The 21,130-nt window shown below is 45.5% G+C and overlaps 10 protein-coding genes across 10 annotated transcripts; 4 read left to right on the plus strand and 6 right to left on the minus strand.

Moving 5' to 3' along the window:
* Nucleotides 1-342: 342 nt before the first annotated feature.
* Nucleotides 343-1,681, minus strand: V1513DRAFT_438403 (ubiquitin-related domain-containing protein). Its single transcript, XM_066897056.1, has 6 exons — nt 1,490-1,681; nt 1,249-1,296; nt 1,149-1,166; nt 1,067-1,096; nt 906-988; nt 343-808 (listed from the first exon to the last, which is right to left on the minus strand). The coding sequence occupies exons 2-6, from the start codon at nt 1,264-1,266 to the stop codon at nt 721-723; spliced, it is 237 nt and encodes a 78-aa protein (XP_066755647.1). The 5' UTR covers nt 1,267-1,296; nt 1,490-1,681; the 3' UTR covers nt 343-720.
* Nucleotides 1,682-1,780: 99 nt separating this feature from the next.
* On the minus strand, nt 1,781-5,080 carry V1513DRAFT_410150 (glycoside hydrolase superfamily). Its single transcript, XM_066895702.1, has 5 exons — nt 4,272-5,080; nt 4,018-4,212; nt 3,846-3,962; nt 2,163-3,791; nt 1,781-2,105 (listed from the first exon to the last, which is right to left on the minus strand). Exons 1-5 carry the CDS (start codon nt 4,681-4,683, stop codon nt 2,083-2,085), a joined length of 2,376 nt encoding a protein of 791 aa, XP_066755648.1. The 5' UTR covers nt 4,684-5,080; the 3' UTR covers nt 1,781-2,082.
* Nucleotides 5,081-5,662: 582 nt separating this feature from the next.
* V1513DRAFT_395200 (MBA1-like protein-domain-containing protein) lies at nt 5,663-7,163 on the minus strand. The gene is made up of 6 exons (XM_066895357.1): nt 6,783-7,163; nt 6,620-6,731; nt 6,467-6,568; nt 6,205-6,418; nt 6,015-6,147; nt 5,663-5,956 (listed from the first exon to the last, which is right to left on the minus strand). Exons 1-6 carry the CDS (start codon nt 6,973-6,975, stop codon nt 5,844-5,846), a joined length of 867 nt encoding a protein of 288 aa, XP_066755649.1. The 5' UTR covers nt 6,976-7,163; the 3' UTR covers nt 5,663-5,843.
* V1513DRAFT_438417 (uncharacterized protein) lies at nt 7,147-8,314 on the minus strand. Its single transcript, XM_066897057.1, has 3 exons — nt 7,977-8,314; nt 7,638-7,913; nt 7,147-7,582 (listed from the first exon to the last, which is right to left on the minus strand). Exons 1-3 carry the CDS (start codon nt 8,232-8,234, stop codon nt 7,286-7,288), a joined length of 831 nt encoding a protein of 276 aa, XP_066755650.1. The 5' UTR covers nt 8,235-8,314; the 3' UTR covers nt 7,147-7,285.
* A 139-nt stretch (nt 8,315-8,453) lies between these two features.
* On the minus strand, nt 8,454-10,138 carry V1513DRAFT_219525 (uncharacterized protein). Its single transcript, XM_066894387.1, has 6 exons — nt 9,862-10,138; nt 9,587-9,756; nt 9,491-9,531; nt 9,398-9,439; nt 9,087-9,338; nt 8,454-9,037 (listed from the first exon to the last, which is right to left on the minus strand). Exons 1-6 carry the CDS (start codon nt 10,010-10,012, stop codon nt 8,674-8,676), a joined length of 1,020 nt encoding a protein of 339 aa, XP_066755651.1. The 5' UTR covers nt 10,013-10,138; the 3' UTR covers nt 8,454-8,673.
* Nucleotides 10,139-10,420: 282 nt separating this feature from the next.
* V1513DRAFT_456829 (uncharacterized protein) lies at nt 10,421-11,490 on the plus strand (the record flags this gene model as incomplete). Its single annotated transcript, XM_066899597.1, has 2 exons — nt 10,421-10,560; nt 10,620-11,490. 2 exons carry the CDS (start codon nt 10,421-10,423, stop codon nt 11,488-11,490), a joined length of 1,011 nt encoding a protein of 336 aa, XP_066755652.1.
* Nucleotides 11,491-11,886: 396 nt separating this feature from the next.
* Nucleotides 11,887-13,172, plus strand: V1513DRAFT_423309 (uncharacterized protein; the record flags this gene model as incomplete). The annotated part of the gene is made up of 3 exons (XM_066896026.1): nt 11,887-12,415; nt 12,468-12,849; nt 12,905-13,172. 3 exons carry the CDS (start codon nt 11,887-11,889, stop codon nt 13,170-13,172), a joined length of 1,179 nt encoding a protein of 392 aa, XP_066755653.1.
* Nucleotides 12,934-15,330, minus strand: V1513DRAFT_438431 (type II pantothenate kinase). The gene is made up of 8 exons (XM_066897058.1): nt 14,718-15,330; nt 14,355-14,661; nt 14,201-14,304; nt 14,072-14,149; nt 13,960-14,020; nt 13,617-13,911; nt 13,364-13,564; nt 12,934-13,318 (listed from the first exon to the last, which is right to left on the minus strand). Exons 1-8 carry the CDS (start codon nt 14,922-14,924, stop codon nt 13,267-13,269), a joined length of 1,305 nt encoding a protein of 434 aa, XP_066755654.1. The 5' UTR covers nt 14,925-15,330; the 3' UTR covers nt 12,934-13,266.
* A 6-nt stretch (nt 15,331-15,336) lies between these two features.
* V1513DRAFT_462490 (uncharacterized protein) lies at nt 15,337-18,015 on the plus strand. Its single transcript, XM_066899937.1, has 2 exons — nt 15,337-16,286; nt 16,349-18,015. The coding sequence occupies exons 1-2, from the start codon at nt 15,595-15,597 to the stop codon at nt 17,838-17,840; spliced, it is 2,184 nt and encodes a 727-aa protein (XP_066755655.1). The 5' UTR covers nt 15,337-15,594; the 3' UTR covers nt 17,841-18,015.
* On the plus strand, nt 18,016-20,855 carry V1513DRAFT_438436 (Nup85 nucleoporin-domain-containing protein). Its single transcript, XM_066897059.1, has 5 exons — nt 18,016-18,658; nt 18,718-19,506; nt 19,561-19,664; nt 19,714-19,849; nt 19,904-20,855. Exons 1-5 carry the CDS (start codon nt 18,212-18,214, stop codon nt 20,624-20,626), a joined length of 2,199 nt encoding a protein of 732 aa, XP_066755656.1. The 5' UTR covers nt 18,016-18,211; the 3' UTR covers nt 20,627-20,855.
* Nucleotides 20,856-21,130: the final 275 nt, after the last annotated feature.

The following is a 21,130-nucleotide window of genomic DNA, read 5'->3' on the forward strand; positions in this document are numbered from 1 at the left end:
TGGACACATTCGTGACGGCGAACGGAGAAGAGTCAGACAGGTATTAATTGCAATCGCTTTACCGAGTCACCGATATTTTTATAGGCTGGCACCCCGGTCATACATGAGCGGATTCAAATCGTAAATTTTTAACGTCCAGCAAAAATTTAGAGACTCGAGGCAGACCAGTTGTAGTAACGTGCCAAAAAGCTGATAGTACGTAGGCGGGATTCTGCCACGGGTATAGTTAAATCCTGCTGTCATCAATATCAGACGTTGGTAGGGCCATAAACAGGTGATGTTTAGAGGACTCGAAAGATACATTAGTATGTTTTGTCTAATATAGTCAGTCACCTATGCTGGTATCGATCGAAAACATATCCAGACAATTTAATGAGCAAATGAGTATATTTACAAACTAGCAAACAAAATATCACAAACTTAATTGGCGAAATACGTAAAGAACACAAACAAGGCTATTGTTGTAAGACCGAATAACGCACCCCAATCGCAATTGCGACTGGCATTTTCAATCTACCCCAAGTTAATTGTGTGAAATAGTATTATTAGCTTAGTCGTATTCTATTGCCGTGCTCTATGTAGCCGATTGGTGGGTATGGTACAATATGGGAACGATTATGGTCGCATATCATTAAACAGCGTCCCATTCGTGCCCGCTGGCTATTTTAACTTCTTCGCAAACTTGACACCGCTGATCGGGGGGATTTCGGTGCAAGGAGTTTAGATTCGACCGCCTCGGAGTGCGAGGACTAAGTGTAATGTCGCGCCACCTTCGAGGTTATATTCGCTTGCTGGCTTGTCATCCGCCCTATGAATGAAAGATTTAGGACAACTGTTCTTCAATATGATACACAGCTTCGCAATCCGGGTGGGGGTCCAGGGAATACAACTAGTTGCATACATACATTTGCTTGCCGCCGTAGATCAATCGTTGTTGTGATGGCGGGATACCTTCCTTCTCTTCGACACGCTCCTTAATCCGCGCCACCTGGCATTCATCGATTAGCATTGCCTCTAAGCAAACAAGACAGTACGCACTCAAAGAAAACGCGCACAGACAACGTACCTTATCAGTGGGCTCAATATCCAACTCGATCTAAATCCAGAAAAGTTAACGGAGAAGTCAATTCAATAGCGCTGATATTTACCTCCTTGCCAGTAAGGGTCTAGTCATAATAGTCAGTCAAGTGTTAATAGTAGAGAATCAACCTTGCACTTAATGAGCTGTGGATAGTGGGACTAACTTACCTTAACCTTGATCAGCATTTTAACTAGCAGTTGGTGTAATTACGGTCCAATAAAACAGTTAGCTATATTACTGTAAATCAACTGGCGTGTGATCGCTTTCCATCCCCAAGACACACAAACTAGTAGTCACGCATAGGGAGTCGTCAATTATTCCAATAGACGTTGTTATCTACACAGCGCAGTCGCTACTCATATACTCTGCTGTGTCGTACATTCCGTAGTAATAATAAGTCTACTAACCTCTTGTAATCTTCCTCCGTTGCAAATATACCAGCAGAATCTCCTCAAAATAAGATATCAACTTTATCGTGCCAATGATAAAATCACGGATAATGCAGCCTTTGAAAGCAGTACGATAATCAATTACAGATTCTGAGTCAACGCGGCAGGACGACCTCGCAGAATGCAGTCGAGAGTCCAATGGATACAAGCCCCTTAAGCAATTACGCATTTGTGCGTTCTATCCCGTGAGACGTCCCTTACTATTTTTTTGTGCGTGCTTGCCTTTATAGCGATCATAGTAAGTCAAATACAGCAGAGATAAACATCCTATTTATTGCTATAAACTACGTAAACTTACATAATACCCTCCGATGCGATACTTCACTCACTAAATATCACCAGCACATTCATTAACCACAGTCTCCAACCTCGATTAGAGATCACCAAACAAAATGATCCCAAGCAGATTCAAATCCCAATAATAAGTAATACTTACATAGCGCCAAAAATGGTACACAAACAAGTGACAAAATATGAAGTTGGTAGTAGTACATGTTGCCGAATTTATAAATACAACAATACAATATAGATACACAGGAATCTTACTAATTCTTATGCTAATATTTGTATTATACCTAAGTACCCATTAGCCTTCTCTGCAGAATATCCAAGATTAGATGAAATAAATATACCGAAGGACTGTTCGACTTCATATGGTCCAAGAGCCTTCCATAGATCGTTGTACATGGTAAACATAGTGACGTTACCATTCGTCGCCTCCAATATATTCTTAACCGCGATCTTTTGGTTCTCAACTGATGGGATGTTGTTGTAGTTCGTTAATCCAGAGCTTGGATATCCTGTCTCGGTAATAAAAACGTCCTTGTTATTGCAAGCTGCTTTCGTCACTTCGATCTGCCCTAAATCAAACTCACCCGCGGTCTCAGCAGTCGAATGTTCGTCAAAGTAAGGTTGCGCGTTAATAGCGACAAGGTCAAGCAAGTCAGACGTGCAGAGCTCCGGATTCGATATGAAAACATTCGGTGTTTCAGCGGTAGTGATCGGGCCCGTATATCCTGCGTCCCGCAACTGCGTTCGAACGGAGCTAATCTTGGCCAAGAGTTCAGAGACAGTAATATAGCCGTCCTGAACAGCCTCATTTCCAACTGTAATCATCGCAATCATATCCCAATTAGTATCCATAGAACCCCACGAGATGAGTTCGCTGACGCCACTGTCAATCGAGTCGATACCCGATGAATCAATCCATAGACCCTGTATGACTTTAAGTGCGTACATCGCGGCAGCGGATTCGACGGTACTGATGGAATTGCAATCGGTGCCATAAATGCGGATAGTTGAGATGCCTTTTGCTGCGATTATAGCGAGATCCTCGGCGACCTCCTCGGCAGTCTTGCAATTTCCGGAGTTGGTGTACGGACTATAGCTTAAGGCATATGGAATTATTGTAGAGAGAGGGGTGGAGCTGGAATCACTGATCGCGGAGGCAGCGGTGGAAGTCGCCTCCTCGGTAGTGGTAGTGGCAGCACTTTCGGTAGTCGAAAGTGACATGGTAATATAAGTTGACGTCGGGATCGACGAAGCAGTTGTGCAAGTAGAGAGTGATAGTGTTGGGTTGTCGATTGTCGGGGACAAACTTGTCGTAGATTCTATCGTAGAAGTATAATAGGTAGAGTCTGAAGTAGGAGTGGCCAAGACAGAAAAGGACGTCGCATCGTCAAAGTCTGTGGAGATAGTAGTCCATGACCAGGTGACGGTGACCGTAACTGTTGTATAAAGCGTAGTCGTCGTCGAAGTAGTATCCTGGCTAGATGTCAGAGTAGACGAAACGTATTCGCTAGGAATCGTCGTAATAGTTGGCGAGCTGGAAGTAGTTGCAGAGGACCAGCCAGCACCGTCAGAAGATATCAGGGACGCATCGGACGAATAAGAGAAAGATGGAGCCAAGTATGTTGTTGACGATTCAGAAACCCATCCGACGCTGCTGATGGAAGGCTCCGATGTGGTGGAAGACGACACACTAGTGTAACTACTAGACTCAAAGACCTCATTAGTCGTAGAAGACATTTCTGCAGGATAAGTAGATGTCACGCCGGCTTCCTGGTTAGCCGAAGAGGATACAGAATACGACGACTCAAAGTAGACTCCAGTAGTTGAATAGGAACTGGGTCCGTCGGCTCTCGTCGCAGGCTCGGCTGTCTCGGTTGTCTCGGTTGTTGAAGTAGTGACCTCCACAAAGGATGAAGTCGAGAAGTTTATGCTAGAAGTCGATTCACTATCGTATGTGGAAGTGGCAGTAACTGTATAGAAATTAGAAAATCTGTCCAGTGATGAACAACTGACGAAATACACACCTGGCGAGCTAGTGGCTTCGTAAAACGACGACGCCATGCCATCCACGGGCGAGACAGTCATGACAACAACCGTGCTGGTCGGCTCAACAGTCGTAACATAAGTAGCTGTAACATAGTCTAGTCCGCAGTTATAAACCATGCGCGTCATTAAAAGCAAGTGCGGAGTAAATACCATTGGCGGTAGCAGTAACTACACCGACCTCGGTAGCAGTAGCAGCGATAGTCGCAATGACGGTGTTGGTCTCTGCGATCATCTGAGTGACTGTGACTGTGCCAGCAACCACGTCGATAGTACCAACGGTGCAACTAGTAATGGTAACATAGACGGGGGGCTCTATGACGGTGGTGTAGAATATTTCAGGCAAAGCTGAGCGCAAGCAATCAGTAAAAAACATACAATACATCTGCCTGGAAGAGATAAAATACCTGCAGCATCTGACAGTGAGATATTCAAAGTCAATCCTAATAGCAGGGCCAAACTGGTAATCCACCAACTGGATATCAACGACAATAGCGACGAGAGATTCATAACTTTTGGAAAACGTCGGTCTAGAAAGGCGAATTCGGATCTAGTTAAAGGAGCACACCCGCTGTACGCGAGCAAGGTGTCACATAGACGTAGAATTGTCTGACAGTGGGGACCGACAGGATAATAGAGCGTAGCTTGACAGAGGGATAGACAGAACCGGAAGGAAAGGAAAAATTTGGACCTAAATAGAATTGCGTTCCACTGAGTCTTGTAGCGCGACCTTGCAGTCGCCAAATACATAGTCAGATACGGTACTCGTCTGAGAACAGCGGATCCCGTGTATCTCGGAGCCCTCTGGAATAAGCACATAATATCTCCTTAGCGGCATAGATGGCGCGGCATATTCCTCAATTAGAATAAGTTTCACCAACGACAAAGGTAAAAATAGTTTTTCTACCAATCAAGGTGTACAATGTGAGCAGTGACGAAATTTTGGTATGCGAAGCTCAAATGCTAGTCAGAGTCAAGCAGATATCATGCCGAAAACAGAAGGAGAACCAACCACTTCTGTAGCGTAAATCTTCGGTAGGCTCTCGAATAATGCTTACTGCAGCACAGGCAGCCGCCGATGTGTGCCTTGAGACGGCTACATCTTCTCATCAATTACTGGTGGAGCATCAGAGTTTGACGACGGGGCTGAATGAAGAGCCAGATGAAGGCAGCATTTTCTGACAAAACTCCCATTGACCTTCGGCTGTCAAGATTTGACCAGATGTGCGGCTCCGGACATCAAGCCACAATAGGTAAGTGCGGCAGCCACTCGGGACGCCACATGTATGCGCTCTTCCGCCGTCTCAGTGAGCACTTTTCGCGTGTAATAAACTACCCAGCCACGCGGACTTGATATACCCAGCCGCACTTCCGTATCCGGCATCAGTTCCCCCTGGATGTTAGCTTGCTTAGTTGTCCTAGATCATATGAGATTACAGGACAAAGATGGCGGTCGTGCTTATTCTCCGTGCACTTCGCATGATTATGCGAGCTTTCATATTGTCGTTTCTTGCGCCCTCTCTAGTATTTAATAACTGACCTTATGCGATCTCGGAACTGACTTAATGATGCATTTAGTAACCCAGCGAGTGATTTTCAATTCCCGCAAAGTAAGCTATGTTTACCGGGGCTCTAATGCAGTAATCATTTTTATTTTATACTGTGAAGTTTTTTAAGAGGATTTGGCACAGTTGCAGCAGCACCATCGCAAACGGTTTCCGTGATTTGTGTTGAAACATACCACAATGCCGAGTCAGTAAGATATTGACGCCTATGATAGATAATGTGAAATGTCACCTTGAATCAAAAGACTGGTTTATTTTGAAGAAACAACGAAGTACATCTGGACAAATACATAATAGCCAGACAGTTTCAACATATAGGTGGTGCAGTCAAGCTCGCTAAACTCTCTCGCAAATCATCTACAAATATCCAAACTCCCATATGTACAATAGTATGATCTACAATTTCAAATTTGGTTAAAACTTCGGTAGCGTGGGTCTCTTTCGGAAAAGATCTCCCTTGGTTTGCATGGCAGCAAGAACAAGTTTCTCTGAGGTAAGCTGGACTGGCAAAGGCTCCGTGACGGGTGCTGTTAAACGTCAGACATTACCAGCAACTCAACGTAACCACTGGCAGCTTGAACTTACTTTCAAAGACAGATCCCATAACCCTTAGTTTGTCCTCTTGAGTATCATACACAAACACTATGTAGTCCAGCACTTTCTTCTCTTCCATCTTCTTGGGAATATTTTTGTTCTTCATGTAAATGAGTTCCAGTTTCTATCAGATATGAGTACTACTTTAACCTCTATAATGATAATTCTCGCTGCTAATTACCTGAAGCGTGTGAAATCTGTAGATGAGCTGCACGAATCGAAGTGGTTCGTCCTGACCAATAGCTATTGGAGAGACGCTGACGCGCTTAGTCTTTTCGATGGTACCGTCAACATACCATGACAACTTCCAGTCCTTATTCATATTCTTAATCCGATCCTTGAGATTCTCTTCGACGAACATCGTACTCAAATTGGACAAATTCGAAATCTTTCGTCTAAGCTTTTATTAGTATCGAGTGATGCAAAACAATGCAAAATCATACGCTGCAAAGTTTTTATTCAGCTCAATATAGGCATCTTCGGCTCGCACTTCTAAATCTTTGTAGTCAAGTTTGGTCCTATATTTCAGTCGAAGTAATATTTTCCTATCCATTGTCAGCTTGTCTCATACGGATCCCTGAAGGATCACGACATACGTAAGAGTTTGCTTGAAAAGATGCAGTTGATATCTGCCAAACGCCGTAAAATATAGCCGGGTATGTTCAGTGACCTTGGGAAGATTCGGTCCCGTTGGTGGAATATAATCATCTAGAATTCGGTTAAAAGCCAATTCCCTGTTAGCCATTGAATATCACGTACTAGATCCGACTCCCAATTGGTAAGAGGAAATTGTATTCGGGGCATCGTTGGCATATCCCCGTACTGGTAAAGATCCATTTGATTGTAACAATCTGGCTGGAGTCGCGAAGCACTTTGATGGGTCGAGGAATATTGCTGGCCGAACAAGCCGGCTGGAAACAGACGCTCGCAGCCTGATTCTCGCAAAGCTCATGTTAGTGCTCTATATTTGATCCGTTATCTCTGTGGTTTATCTCTCGTGAGCCAGTTTCCTAGCTTCGGTGGCGTTGTCGAACAGGGGTTGAGTTTTTCTGCTGCGGGAGCTCTCGGGGTCGCTCACGTTGAGCAGGGATAGTGAAGAAAACAGGTGCGGCGCTGGCGAAAGTCTGATTGCTCCCCGGTCGACGGCCGAGAACGGTGTAACTAACGAATTCATTTATAGCGTTATTAAGAGATATTACTACATTGTAGTTTACAGCTCGAGGAATTTCTATCCATTCTCTCTGTCCCGCACATATGATTTGCTATCCGTGTCCTTTCTGGAACACCTTCACACCGCCAACATTCCCATCAGCAAGAAAATAATGAAATTCGCCCTCTTCGACAATACCTCGCCCGTCACACGGCTGTCCTCCATTTGTAATTCTAATCGCACCCGTGACGTCCTCCGCCATACCCGTACTGAGTGGCCTTATACTGAACACAGCGACAGCCCGTCGGACTAGAGCGTGTAAGTACGCTCGCTGCTCCTCTGCAAGGGTGGACATGCCGGTGAGCATTCTATTGGCACTGTTTGACGAAGCTATTGAAATCCCGGAGTGCTAAAGTACACATTAGCCTTACATACTTGTACGCGGAATACAGGGAAATTCTTACCTCCTGCATATCCTGAACAAATCGAAGGATCTCCTCCACATTCATTATCCCCAGCGCATGCAAAATATCCAGCCCTTCAAAAATTAAAGTCGGTAATAAATCGCCTGCTTTAAACTCTACAATTGCTGACATTATTTGGTTTAACCATCCTGATTTATTGGCGGATTGCAGATACACTACCGACTTCTCTTCGTTTGGCGACGCAACGAATAGTTTCGTAAAGCCATCGACGTAGATCAATTGTTTTTGCGCAATAAGTGCATTCAAATCAATGCCCTATCATACGATTCACCATAAGCACTCACTCGAGCCTAAGAGATCGAGATCAAAAATACTTGCCGCTTTCCTGAAACATCGCGAGTGAAAGTCAATATCATGCGAGAACGACACAAAAACGACGGGCCGCTTCTGTGGTACTCTATCCGTCTCGTACAAAGAACCTGGCTGGTTTGTAATACTTGCTCTGACAAAATGTTGGAGAAGCCACGAGCTGCTGGTCGATAGTGCCGATGTGATCAATAGGAGCTGCGGGTGGTTTCGCGATCGCGGGAGATAAGCACCATCGAATACGCGTAAGAGGTCGGGTAGTTTCGACATTCAATTATACGCGTAGGTAGTATTGGCGGTGGGAGGAGGAATGAACATATACACGTGATGATGAAATGAGACGAAGTTGAAGTTGGGAAAATTCATTATTAGCTTCAACGAAGGGTAAAGTTGAAGCCCACAAGACAACAAAAAACAAGGTTGTGGGTAAAAGAAAGACTAATACGGTACACACCTACACAACAAACTACACATACATATATCCACATAATATATAACAATGAAAACAATGTCTCCCAGCAGTAATAATATATAAAAACCAAGGACAAGACACACTCCCCCATAATTTACATTAACCATAATCGCGACAAAAATAGCATAGGACAGATCTTGTCAAATGTTATAACCATAGCAAAAAAGCAATTACGAATCTCCACCAAAAGGAGCCAACGCCACCACACAGCATCAAAACAGCGTAATATCGACAAGTTTATTTGCGGCGGGATGATGCCTCAGTGACCTTGGGGTCGATTGGAATCTTGTTGTCATTACTAGCGACCAACTGTGCCATTGAACCACTATTGGCATCATAGAATGCGTCGCCGCTGCCACTGGCTCCAGCAGTTGGATCAACCAAGTCAGAGGTGGTGCCAAACAGCGCACCACCATGGTCATCGTCAGCTCCCCAAGTTCCTGCATTTCCATTCAAAATGTTATCAACAATGTCGGACACGCCCTGTTCTGGCACTGCCTCTACCGGGGCCGTACGAGGCTGTCGATTATTCGTGGAGCTGTGCTTTGGTCTCGTTTTGAATCCGGCAGCGGCGTACTTCTCTGGGAAAGCATTGCGGAATCTAGACAAATCATTAGTAATTCTGAAACTCCAGCCACGGTTGCACGTACCGGTCCCGCAAATCAGTGCTTCGTCTTTCATAAAGGTGAAGCTCCTCATCTTTTTGAATCTTTGACCAAGATGGGCCGTGCTTTAAGAATCCCTCAAGAAGACGCGCGTCTTCCTCTGGCGTAAAGCTACGTCGCTCCTTACGATTCACCTTCGGTAATGCGTTCGGAAGAGGTGCACGCTGCCGTCTACCACCATGGGTAGTAGCATTGGGATAAAGTCTTCGATATTCATCGGGGAAATAAGTGCGGAACCTGTGCATTATGTACAATTAGTGTTCTAACCTTCGTAGCATCTTACGGAATGCACGAACCTATCTTTGAGATCGACAGCCGACCTACCGTTGAATGTAAACCTTGGAAATTGTTAGACACGCCCATCGCACAGCGCAACTACAACAACTTACTGGGGATCCTGAAGAATCTTTTTCCAATTTCCCACACCATACTGTTGATAAACAAGATCAGCCCAAATCACTCAGAAACCAACTTCCACAACGTACTGTATTACAGCCTCTCAATAAGTCATTAGTCTCTGCATCGGTCCACTTCGTTCGCGTCTTTCTCTTCTGCGCAACAGGCTGTTGTTGCTGTTGTTGTTGTTGTTGTTGCTGTTGTTGCTGCACATTCTTGGTCGGAGCCTTACGCTTCCTAGCGGTAGGCTGGGCCGCGACTTGAACACCAGTCAGCCAAACAACCACAACAAAACAAGACCCACATATTCGGACACCAAATCGCCAGCCAATCCCTCGCTAAAATTTAGAAAAATTACACATACCAGTCGCGCCAGCAAGATTCTGCGCCAAACTAATAGCGCTAGCAGTATCGGCAATATCAGCAGACGTGATGAACGCCGTCGAGAGGTCGCTTTGTGAGATGGCCTGCGAGGCTGCTTGTAGATTGGTGTAGTTAGAACGAGTAGGCGGCATTATTTGTCGAGCCTAATCTATGCTTCGAACGAATTCACGGAAATCAAAGTACCGGGTCGTCAGTCGATTGAATGTTTCGCGAATGGATATATGGGGTTGAGGGTGAGGGCAGGGAAAGGGAAAGGGAAGGGGGAAGAATCGGGTTCGGGTTGTGTCCACTAGTTATACCCTTCAAGTGGCGGGTTGTAAACGCAGAGAGAGCGGGTAGATATTGCTTAACAGCGCACCCAAGTTGCAGTTGTGCCAACTCAATTTTTAGCGCGAGAAGTGGAGTTGCGGGTTAGAGGGAGTGCTGCACGAGTTAACAGATGTGGTTTAACATTATACCCAGGACGAACGACAATAGTGCAACGCACTTGCTGAAATCTATTACCGAACGGACGGAATTCCGATTCACGGTCGTGAGTCATGCCAAGAGACTCTAAACGCGCTCGACAAGCGATTTCAAACGAGCCAGATGACAACTATGTGCGTTTGCTCATTCAAGAGGCACTACAAAAGGAGAAACTACGAAAAAGCGAGGGGATCAATACATATATAAAACGAAAGTGGGTGGCTCTTCGTCATTTACGATTCTGAAAGAAGTTTAGCTAAGAGGAGCACACAGGGCGAATCCAAACGGGTTGAAACCAAATACCAATTTCCTCAATCGGGTCGTCAAGAGCGCTGATTTTCACAATACGGCGCTATTGAAGAAGGAAGCAGAGGATGCGGCCGCACGATTAAAAGAATTAAATGAATTGGAAAAGCCGTCTCGGTCGACGTCGAAATCGCCTCTTCGAGCATCTCGCAAAAGGAGGTCGAGTATCGAGAGTCAAGAGGGCCAAGAGGGAAGCTCGAGGCCAAGCTGGCGTAATGGGACAGACAAAAGCAAGAATTTATCTTATAAATCGTCTTGTTTGCCATGTCGTGAAGAAAGCTACTATCACTTCGAGGGGAGTGCATTGTCAGACTACGCAGACGTCTCATCAGCAACCACATCCAGTCATCACGATCGAATTGGACGGAATCTGCATCCTGTATCTAAACACTCTCTTCGATTGTCTCAAAGAGAGCGAGACTCTGGCTGTGATAGTGACGGCGACCGTTATCCGCATCATCGAGAACACTCCAAACGGCGCAGGCATGTCAGCAAGGCTGCTGAAGATTGTGAAAGACGCCATCATGGACGGTATGACGAGAAGCATCACACATCAAGCAATAGCCATAGTCATATAGGACATGAATATGACCGCCAAGACAAATCACAACGTAGGTCAAGACATCGGGATAGAGGCAGCATCGGCGAGAAGGACAGCGAAAATCACTTACAGAGACACAAAAGCGACTGCACGCGCGATATAGAAAGTCAAAAATTTGTGCGAAGCCATGACACCAGTTATCAACGTAAGGACAGGGACGAGCACTGGAGTAGTCTTCGACTCAATGGCATGGACGATGATAATAAGGATGCTATTGGCAGCTACGAAGACGAGTAATACACGGCAACGTTCTGATTACTCTCCAATGCTAGTCCGTCGCACTGGAGCATAGTAGATATTAAGAGATTAATACAATCACAATCTGGCGGTATTACAAGTGCCAGAACGAAGCTCTGAACAGTTGAGTACGACGAATTCTAAAAGGCATATCAAGTCAGTTGTATTCTATTGTGCACCACGACTAGTTTGAGAGTCTAATGTGCTATATATCTGCAGAAATAGAGATTTTAGAAGCTTGAAAAATCAGTACCTTTGTTTAAGATGGAAGACTACGCCAGTGTCCGGGTAAGGGTTTGAGTTATACTCCACAAGCCTCACCCAACTCTGTAAACAAACAAACAAAACGCGACCAGAAATCGACGTTTGTGATATTGCGCGCATTCAATACTGAAAATGTCAACAGCTACGGAAGACTTTCCATCTCACCACCGACAAATTCTTGCAAAGTTCACAAACGTGCCACTAAATATCGCAACCCAAGAAAATGATTTCAAAGAATGGACCACCCGGTCCTCGATCGCTCTTGGCAGTGGAGGTTCCCTTCGCTCGCCTAGACGCAAGATACAGAGTATGTCAGTTGACTGTTCGAACCCAGCTGCAATTGAAGTCGAGTTGAAGGATTTTAAGGAGTTGTTTTCGAAATTGAAGGTCACGTATTTGGAGCAGGAGACCAAGGAAACATTTCTACGTGCAATTTTAGATGTTGATGATGATGATGATGATGATGATGATGATGATGAAAAGAAGGGGACGGATGAGGCGAGTGAGCGGAAGGACTTGCGAATGTGGAAAGTTGGACAGTTGGATTTGGATGAGGCTACCCAGCGGAACATAGGGTTGAAGCAGGTCTTGGTCGATAAGAAGAAGGCGCTACAGAACGCGTCTAACGAGATCGCGGCGCTTGTTGAAGTAGTTTGTGATAGTGTGTTTCGATATCTACGCGTATGGCGTGTTTGTGGCTGACTATGTTATAGAATACGAAATATTGAAGACGGAAATTAGTGAGGCTGAAGAGATGCTTCATGAGATAGAAAGCATGCAAGCAGAACTACGAGAACTGGAGAAGGACGACGAAGAAAGCGACAAAGACGTTCATCAGACTTTGTCACTTAAAGAAACTCTGGGTCTATACGGAAAATTTAAGGCGCAAGAATCGGAGCTGGATGATGATATTCGCGAACTCACAGAAGTTATTATTCTGGAAAAGAAGCGAGAATTGGAAAAATTTAGTGCTGAACTTGTTAACTTGTCGGAGCTTAGCAACAGATTGGAGGAAGCAGCAAAAATCGCTATTGAAGCACGGAAAGTGGAGATGAATCAAGGAAAAATTATCGCGAAAGAAAATATTGGACTGTGGTAAGCTGACGGCATTAACTGGACTTTAAGTTTGTGGTTGCTGACGAAATTTGAGGTACTCAAATGTACTATTAATACTAAAGAGGCTACTCTACGTTGATGATGTACATGTCGACCCTTTAACTGAGCAAATCACCTTGAGCTTTAAGAATTCCAAGAATCGATCACACGAAGTGAAATTAGCATTCAGCAAAGGCAGATTTTACAATGCTACAATGATATATCCTGCGTCATTAGACATTTCCCGTGCCGTCGACAGAGCCGTGCAATTTAACGATATTCGATATCTTATGGAGGAGCTAAAGCGGATGGTGGAACTATAAGCATTCGCCGGCTGCGTTAGGTGTCGTAAAGATAATGAGATTATTGTACACAATTCTATCGCCGTTCATCTATTACCACTTGCTATATTGTAGATTACCTCTTTTCTTCCATGGAGTTTCGCCGGCCCCAACCGGTGGGTTGTCGTCTGCGGAATATTAGCAAGAATTCAACGTACAATTTATCGACATACTTTAAGAAGGCACCGACGGCTCCAAGATAACCTTCGTGCCGTAAGAAGTATGCCTTCTTTTCGCCGTTCGACCAAAACTTTATCGCGTACGACAAGGTATTCATGGTTTGGGGATGTCCTCGAATAAAGGAGCCACCGAAATAAATGTGCTCAAGGTTGTATCTTTGAGCTTGAAGGTATGCAATTTGACCAATATTATTGCTAGTGTCTTTGTTAGAATTCATACTCTCGGTGAACGACGATCGAAATATACCTGACGGCATAAAGTAAACTTCTACTTATGTCCTCGGCTCTAAACCGCGCGGGCGGAGGCATATCAACGTCATCTTCGGCTTCATGCGTAGCTCCATATAATTCGATCCTATTTCCCGTCTGATCGCTGATCTGTACGCCGTCGGCCGATTCTAATCGTTTCTTGAAGACTTTGCCGAAACTACTCGCGATAGTACTGGACTTGAGTCCAATTCGCCCATAGTCTGCGCCATATATATCACCGACAAGCATGTCGACGTTTGCGTTGTCGCCTATTGCGGCCATGTCTAGCATTTCTAGCTGTCGTCAGAATATTACCATCAGTATTAACTGAATTGTCCTACCATCAAATGATTTCGCGCCCGTTAATAATGATAGTAGTCCCCAGAGAGTACCTCCACCGAGCTACATTTGAGTGTTAGTTTTCGTTATCGTAAGAAGACCTCAAATACTAACCGAAGAGCCACCAATACGCTTAAATTGCCGAGGACCAGAGACCATAATCATACTGACGCCAGACCCAATGTTTACAAGCTGCGATAAATGTTAAAAGACTTCTAGCAATCATGTGACTTGCACGCTCACCAAGTAAGGATAGATGTCAGCCTTTGCCTCGACAAAGGACATGGGATTTTGCTCGCTGTATGTAAATACTTCTGTTGGTATTTCGGTAATAAAGAAGTCAAGGCCTAGCATTATTAGCGTGGAATATATATTAGAAGCAATAAGAGGTACGTACCAACTATAAGGCACTCCATCTCGTCTTCGCGACATATTTCAACATCCAGTTCCTTTCTCATTCGGTCGTAAAACTTGTATGCACCACCGCCGGTTGCCATGATGTAGACTTTTTTCTTTTCCGTGCTTGTCACATCAGTTTCTTCGGACCCATCTGAGATTGATTGTCGCGTTGCAGATATGAGCTTGGACATAAACGCAAAGAGATCCTCGACATTCTCTGTCTCGAACATGGTGAAGTTTAGTCTGCCGCCGATGCTGTCGCCGTCGCGGGTGAAGTAGACGAGCTTTGCCAAAGAGCCACCGATCTAACGACTGGGAGTTAGTGTGCGGAACCGAGATGCATGACAGATAAGAAACATACGTCGGCGGCGATATGGGAAACATCGGCGGTGTGGTACGGCAAGACGATGTCACGATTGTGAGTGTTCTTGCTGTTGCCATTGATGTCAGCCGTTCGAAGGCCGATAGAGGAAGGGGGTCTCGAGGGCTCGTCATCTACGATGAAAGCGCCTTGCACGTTTATTCGAATAGCACCTGGATAGGGGATGCGCCGGGGAGAGGAAGGCATTGGCACCTAGCCGTACAGAACAGAGAGCAATCGAATAGAATTATGAGTGGCAGTCGAACGGAGGATGAACCTGGGGAGTAGCGATTAAGTGGAGCGGCGCTTCCGCTCAAAGATAGCAGCCGAGTGACCGACCGTCGGAAAGCAGGACCCTTGACGCTTATATACTGAGGATAGTATGACAGAGCAGCGACAACAACCCTAGCAAGTGGATACTGAGCAGTTTTGGACTGTCGGACAGTCGATATGGTATGGAGAGTGCGGTAGCGAGCGGGTATGTACGAAGAAGAATGGCCGATACACAATTGATTGACTTCTGTTCGCCGCTCACTTTAGTCATGGTCCCGCTATCCTGGTGCCCCCCCGTGACATCCTCTTGAAAGAAACACCAATATTTGCTGTCGACTTCGTACAGGTTAGGGTATAATTACGTACTTACATCCCAAGGACACTGTGAAGTAAGCCGGGACTATTTATCGGTGAGCTAATTGCCGGTGATTATTATTATGCCCAACAATTATTGTACCGGCGTATAATTCATAATCGCCGCCCCGCTTGCGCATATGTCTGTCTACGCATAATATTAGGCATAATATTGCCGTCGCAGGAGAATTTACGATTTGCCATGTACTGATCTGCATGGCTCTCGATTCGTCTCGTTGTTCGGTTACATATGGACGGCAAGAGGTCGTTCGAGGGCAATAAAACGTCTCTACACTCGGGTACAAGCAAGCGAGCCGCGACATACACGACCAATCCCTATGCGGCTGTATATCAGCCGGTCAGTAGTAACGGTACTCCGAATCGTGCCAGCTCGTCCCCGTCCCAGCTCCGCTCGACATCCGTCTCAACATCGTCGTTGTCGCCAGCTACGTTAGCCGTAACAACGGCCACTTCCCAAAAATCCTCCCGCGTCCCGGATCAGTATCCGTCTACGTTCGCGTTCCCGCTCGTACGGTCCATCTTCGGCTACGATGAGGCTACCATCGACGTGCTCACATGGCTACAAGACAGTCTGCTCAGGGTTGGATTCCACAAGCAGGATTTGAACGAAGTGGAGAAGCGGGTCTGGCGTCAAATTCAGGGTTTAGTCATGACAAAAAACTTCGAGGCTCTCGATTACTCCCGGGCGTTGTGGGTCGCTATCGGGAAACCGGACGAGTCACCTATAACAGCCGGCATAAGGGAGCCTGTCTTCGCGGTTGTGAAAGGGTTTTTAAGGTGGCAGCCTTGGCTTGATGGACAAGCTACACTTGCGCGAGTTGAAGCGTACAAGCAGATCGTCCATTCTCAGACTCAGCATGAACGTTTACGCTCTGATCAAACTCCTCAAATAGCTACTTCCACGCTGCCGCAAGGTTCCAGGTAAGTAGTGTGTAATTTTATTTGTGCGATACTCGGAATTATGCTGACGGCGTTTATACTAGAACTTCTATACAGACTGGGAAAGTGCAGCCAATTCTTCCGAGCCAGCATGTAGCTCCCGCTGTACTCGGGCTTGAGCAGAACCGTACTGATACTCGTATACGCCGAGACTCTAGGCTTCTGGAGTCTCACGGGATTGCTCAACGAGTAATCGAGAATGCAAACGAAGTTGAAGAGCCACACAAAGCTAGACAGTTGCCGGAGGAGCAGCAACACCTGGCTTTTGCCAACGTTGCCTCGCATCAGTGGACAAAAAAACCGCAGCAACACTTGCAGAACCAGATATTCGCGACCAATCGGAATTACGTACTTGCTTCCAACCATCCGAACCTCCAGCAGCAGCAACAGCATCAACAAGTGCCGGAGCAACTCCCTCAGGCTCCTGTCGGAACTGGATTCGCTGGCCATTCTGCTTCAATTCCAGAACCTGTCGTACACGCGATTCCTGAGACCGCCTCTTCTACAAGCCGGACATCGACTGCACAGATGTCTCTAGCACAGGCTGCATATTTACAACAATTACAACCGCGACTACAGCACCATTCCCATCCGTCAAATTTCATGGGCTCGAATGTTCTACAGGTTAACTCGGAGCAGTTGTCTACTAACTTTCCATCTTCGCAATCGTCTAGTCAGACCTCGGCAACGCAAAGAGAACGTAACAAGTTTTATATTTATCCTGCTGTAAAGTATATTTCTCCGTCGTCTTTCAGCCGTCAGAATCTGCAGATGGTCGTGAGATTTGCTCTATCGCCTCAGTCATACGCACAGTGTTTGAGAACAACTGAATACGTTCATGGGAAAATCATGATTAACTTGCGGGGTTATCTGGGAGATAGTGACCAGACAGTTTCCTGGACTGATATGGGGGTCACGATTAACGACAAGTCTTTCGTCGTGAAACATGGCAACGATAGGCCCGTTAATTTATCGAGTCTTGTCCGACCGGGTTACAATACGTTAAGAGTTCTTCTGAAGCGGTGGCCCGATCGATTCCACGACAAAAGTTATACTGTCGCCGTCGAGATGTGTCCGATCATTACTCGCGAAGAAGTCATCGATATGGTCAGAAGTAAACATATCGAAGTCGACCAGGCCAAAGAGCAAATCCTGAAAACTATTCGTCCGCAACCAACAGACGCGAATGACGACGACAGCGACGATATTCAGTGTTTAACATCTTCGTATAAGCTTGCGTTAACCTGCCCCTTATCAAAGAAACGCATGAAATTACCTGTACGATCAGTGCAGTGCCAGCATGCTACATGTTTTGATTTGTATAATTATCTCGAGAACTCGCGGGCTTCGTGGAAGTGTCCGATCTGCCTTGGTGCCTGCACACCTCCTGTACTTGCCGTTGACGACTTTGTGAAATGGATGATCGAGAATACAGAGGAGAAAGTGCAGACGGTAACTATTCACCCTAATGAGCAGTGGAAACCCGACATCCCCCCGGCAAGTCCTGAAAGCGCGGATATGGTGGAAGATGATTAGACGAGATCTAGCTTATATGCTATGTAGTTGTAAGAAAGTTGGGTGGGTATTGTACGTTAGCTGGATGTTTTATATTTGAAATCAAGGCGGTTCGGTCAGAATACTAAAGTGACTCGTGCTTCAGCACCCAAAATAGTTTTATGATATGAATTCATGTAGTATGATCTTCTCATGGTGCTAACACGCAACGAGCTCTGTCCGCAACGGTGGAGGGTAATAGCGCTAACCTTCTTCAAAAACGTCCACCTCATCGCAATCGACGCAGGCACGCAAATCAATACAGCAAACCTGCACGATCTCACCGTCGGCATTCTCGCTATACTCCAAAGTGGAGTAATAATAATCAAGAGTTTTTCTCCACGCCTTCGTCAATGTCAGGTGCTGGGCCAACATCATTCTCACCATCTTTCGGAGGTCCACGACCGATTTTCTCGAAAGTTAAGGAACCGATGGGAACACCTGCTAAAGCAAGCAGGAGTACCACCTTATTATTCACGTCTCCTCTTGCTACTGGAAGAACCACTACTGTAGACAACATACGTGGTACCTCTGAGGACGAAGAAGAGGTGAAGGATGACGATGACACGGTCTTCACGTATACATTGCAAGATGCTCCTATAGCTGCTGGTCGATTGCGAGATTGGCAAGACCGGAAGCGAACGCTAAAGTTTAGACTGCCACCACTTTACAATAATGGTATTGCATGGATCGATGGGAAGAAGCTGGATGGAGGAGATCAAGTCCCTATTGTTCCTGAGGAGATGAAGATCTTTCCCACTGAGATTCCCGATTCCGCCTTTTCGGATGAGTATACAAAGGTATTATTATTATAGAATGAGGACGGTATGAGTTGACACTAATCTGGCATGCGATATAGTTTGTCATTGATTCGCATGAGTTATATAGAGCTCTATCAGACGCTGATCAGATCGGCGAACCAATGGACCCATCCGAGAACATTCTTCCCAAATACGCAACTACATTCCTCCAAATCCTAGATGCTGCGCGGCGACGAATATTTGACGAACGATTATCAGAAGCGTATGTCGTCTGCCATTGCCTATTCGCATCGTATTTCGCAGACCCGGGGATCACGAGAGCGGAGGCCATAATGGACTGGTTGAATCAATATGATCCGCGACCTACAACTGAAGAAACGAGAGATATTATGACGACGCCGGTGCCTTATGATGAACCTGGGTTTTGGGAGTTAGTGCAGAAACTGGCTCTGCGCGGTCTATTTTTCCAGTGCTCGAATTGTCTGAAAGAAGCAGGGATACCATACATTGATCCTGAGTCAAATAGAGCGCTGCAAACCGCGACATCGATTTTAGAGACCGCACCCAAAGGGGCGAAAGCGTTTGAGGGGCACAGACAATGGCGCGCACGTGCAATCGCGTTTGGGGAAAAGTGTGCCAAACTCTCAGATGTGAAGTTGAGGAGAGGACTCATTGCACTGGCGAATATATTACGCGGTGATAGCGACACTATTTTGGCACTGTCGGAGTCGTGGCAAGAAGCTACTGCGTCGTTGTTTTTGTTTCATGATCCGGCACCTTCGCGGTTATCGGAATATTATCAAATGGCTGTGGCGGAGTTTCCTGTAGATTTGACTGTTATTTCCGAGGCTGGATGCGCTGCTGTTATTGCAGGTGATATTCCAAAGGTAGGCCATATCAGTTTGAGTTACCAAAGGCAAAATTTGTCTGATTAGGTGTAGGCGCTGAGTGTCGCGGAACGATTAGATGTTTGTGTGGCCGCGCATATTGCCGATTTTTGCGATCGTCAGAGGATGTTGGATGAATTTTACAATGTCGACACTTTGTAAGTTATTCTGGTGGTAGATTTAATCCCTATGCTAACTATACTTTAGGGAACTACCGCCTTTTCGAGATTGGTTATTCATGGCTCATGCGATCAACTGCTGTGCTAATCCAGGGACATGGTTGGTTGGTGCGGCGTACCTCAAAGATACTGAAGGAATTGAAGGGTTGTCCATCATCAGAGAGGTACGTTTATGAGATACGAATACGTCCTACTTGGATTTGTTTTAACTTCATCAGTCGATTACGCATGTGTACCTAGACACGGAAGCGACATTGACAGAATTACTCGACCTCTGCAAAGAATTACAATTCGACAGTGAAGCGCGGCAAATAGTTATGGCATGGAGCAAGCTGCAACTATCGCGGAATCAGGTCGGTAGCGCGATAGAATGGCTAGATTATATTGGAAACTCCCTCGAGATACGCGCAATTACTTGGCAATTACTCGAATCCCATTTACTAAAGGGTCTAACACTACCAGATGCTATCTTACAACGGTACCTGTTATCGCCCCATCTATGTCCTGCAATGATTCGAGAATTTATCGCGCCATATGCGACTTATTTCGCGTTTAAAATACATTTGAACGAAGGCGATATTGTGGAAGCAGCACAGTACCTTGCGTCATTGATACAGTTCGCGTTTTTGCCTGACAGGTTCTTTGGTGCGCTGTTGGGCGAATTGCTGCCACTGCTAGATCGAAGTCAACCTCGAGCGCTGCCCACGAGTGAATTGATTGCGATCATGAATTCGCTGTATCAGTGGGAGAAAGACTCACGCAAATATACCGAGGGCATCCAGTTTTTGGCAAAAAGCTTGTCTGTCACGCGAGAGGCCGCGGATATGGCGGAGGATGACTGGCGAGTAGAATATGCTAATGTTTCAGCTAAAGAGGTTATTAAGCTGGTGAGATCAAAATTAGTGACAGAGGTGTCACGTGCATATCTTGAGGGGGTGTAACTTTTTTTAAGGCATAGATGTAAAATGTACGATATTGAAAATGTACGATAGTTATATATATTGAACGGGTGTATAGTGCATTGTACCTTGTTCCTGACAGGGCTAACCCTACCCCTACCAGCCATATTTGTCTATCTTTTTCCAGATGTGCGAACCTTAATTCTACTAAGCATGCGCTCACTGCAGTCATAAACATGTACTTCATTCACAATATAATTCTTACAACAACAAAAGAATGAAATTCTTGCAAAATGGCGTATATAAACTCATATAATGGCAGTGTGACGCTGAGCATGACACTTCCTCTTTTAAGTAAGTTGAGTGCTTCAGACTGACGCTTAGCCTAATTGAAAAGCCCTGTAGTCTCTGCGTTTAGGTCTACTTTGTAATTTCGATATTAGCATCATATAAATACCGGCCATTATTAGTGGGTCATCTAGTTAATGTAATATTTTAGTTTTAGATTGACAACGCAGATGTAGTGACGTTACGGGACTAAGGTGG

The sequence above is a fragment of the Lipomyces chichibuensis genome, assembly GCF_038497645.1.
Source record: "Lipomyces chichibuensis strain CBS 12929 unplaced genomic scaffold V1513scaffold_4, whole genome shotgun sequence".
Lineage (NCBI taxonomy): Eukaryota > Fungi > Ascomycota > Lipomycetes > Lipomycetales > Lipomycetaceae > Lipomyces > Lipomyces chichibuensis.

Excerpts from the sequence above, each read along its gene's own strand:
- V1513DRAFT_438431 (XM_066897058.1), bottom strand. The coding sequence starts at position 14,924 with ATGCCTTCCTCTCCCCGGCGCATCCCCTATCCAGGTGCTATTCGAATA. Across the intron at positions 14,662-14,717 it reads TTTCCCATATCGCCGCCGAC|ATCGGTGGCTCTTTGGCAAA; the intron begins GTATGTTTCTTA and ends CCCAGTCGTTAG. Across the intron at positions 14,021-14,071 it reads AGCGTATTGGTGGCTCTTCG|CTCGGTGGAGGTACTCTCTG; the intron begins GTTAGTATTTGA and ends ACTCAAATGTAG.
- V1513DRAFT_438436 (XM_066897059.1), top strand. The coding sequence starts at position 18,212 with ATGTCAGGTGCTGGGCCAACATCATTCTCACCATCTTTCGGAGGTCCA. Across the intron at positions 18,659-18,717 it reads TTTCGGATGAGTATACAAAG|TTTGTCATTGATTCGCATGA; the intron begins GTATTATTATTA and ends CATGCGATATAG. Across the intron at positions 19,507-19,560 it reads TTGCAGGTGATATTCCAAAG|GCGCTGAGTGTCGCGGAACG; the intron begins GTAGGCCATATC and ends GATTAGGTGTAG.
- V1513DRAFT_462490 (XM_066899937.1), top strand. The coding sequence starts at position 15,595 with ATGGACGGCAAGAGGTCGTTCGAGGGCAATAAAACGTCTCTACACTCG. Across the intron at positions 16,287-16,348 it reads ACGCTGCCGCAAGGTTCCAG|AACTTCTATACAGACTGGGA; the intron begins GTAAGTAGTGTG and ends CGTTTATACTAG.
- V1513DRAFT_219525 (XM_066894387.1), bottom strand. The coding sequence starts at position 10,012 with ATGCCGCCTACTCGTTCTAACTACACCAATCTACAAGCAGCCTCGCAG. Across the intron at positions 9,339-9,397 it reads GCTGTCGATCTCAAAGATAG|GTTCCGCACTTATTTCCCCG; the intron begins GTTCGTGCATTC and ends CATAATGCACAG. Across the intron at positions 9,038-9,086 it reads AGCACTGATTTGCGGGACCG|ATTCCGCAATGCTTTCCCAG; the intron begins GTACGTGCAACC and ends TGATTTGTCTAG.
- V1513DRAFT_410150 (XM_066895702.1), bottom strand. The coding sequence starts at position 4,683 with ATGTGCTTATTCCAGAGGGCTCCGAGATACACGGGATCCGCTGTTCTC. Across the intron at positions 4,213-4,271 it reads CTCACTGTCAGATGCTGCAG|CTTTGCCTGAAATATTCTAC; the intron begins GTATTTTATCTC and ends GCTTGCGCTCAG. Across the intron at positions 3,792-3,845 it reads CGAAGCCACTAGCTCGCCAG|TTACTGCCACTTCCACATAC; the intron begins GTGTGTATTTCG and ends ATTTCTATACAG.
- V1513DRAFT_395200 (XM_066895357.1), bottom strand. The coding sequence starts at position 6,975 with ATGAGCTTTGCGAGAATCAGGCTGCGAGCGTCTGTTTCCAGCCGGCTT. Across the intron at positions 6,732-6,782 it reads CCAATTGGGAGTCGGATCTA|ATGATTATATTCCACCAACG; the intron begins GTACGTGATATT and ends ACCGAATTCTAG. Across the intron at positions 5,957-6,014 it reads TATGGGATCTGTCTTTGAAA|CACCCGTCACGGAGCCTTTG; the intron begins GTAAGTTCAAGC and ends GACGTTTAACAG.
- V1513DRAFT_438403 (XM_066897056.1), bottom strand. Across the intron at positions 989-1,066 it reads ATATTGAGCCCACTGATAAG|GTGGCGCGGATTAAGGAGCG; the intron begins GTACGTTGTCTG and ends GATGAATGCCAG. Across the intron at positions 809-905 it reads ATCTACGGCGGCAAGCAAAT|GGCGGATGACAAGCCAGCAA; the intron begins GTATGTATGCAA and ends TTTCATTCATAG.
- V1513DRAFT_438417 (XM_066897057.1), bottom strand. The coding sequence starts at position 8,234 with ATGTCGAAACTACCCGACCTCTTACGCGTATTCGATGGTGCTTATCTC. Across the intron at positions 7,914-7,976 it reads CGCGATGTTTCAGGAAAGCG|GGCATTGATTTGAATGCACT; the intron begins GCAAGTATTTTT and ends ATCGTATGATAG. Across the intron at positions 7,583-7,637 it reads TTGTTCAGGATATGCAGGAG|CACTCCGGGATTTCAATAGC; the intron begins GTAAGAATTTCC and ends TGTGTACTTTAG.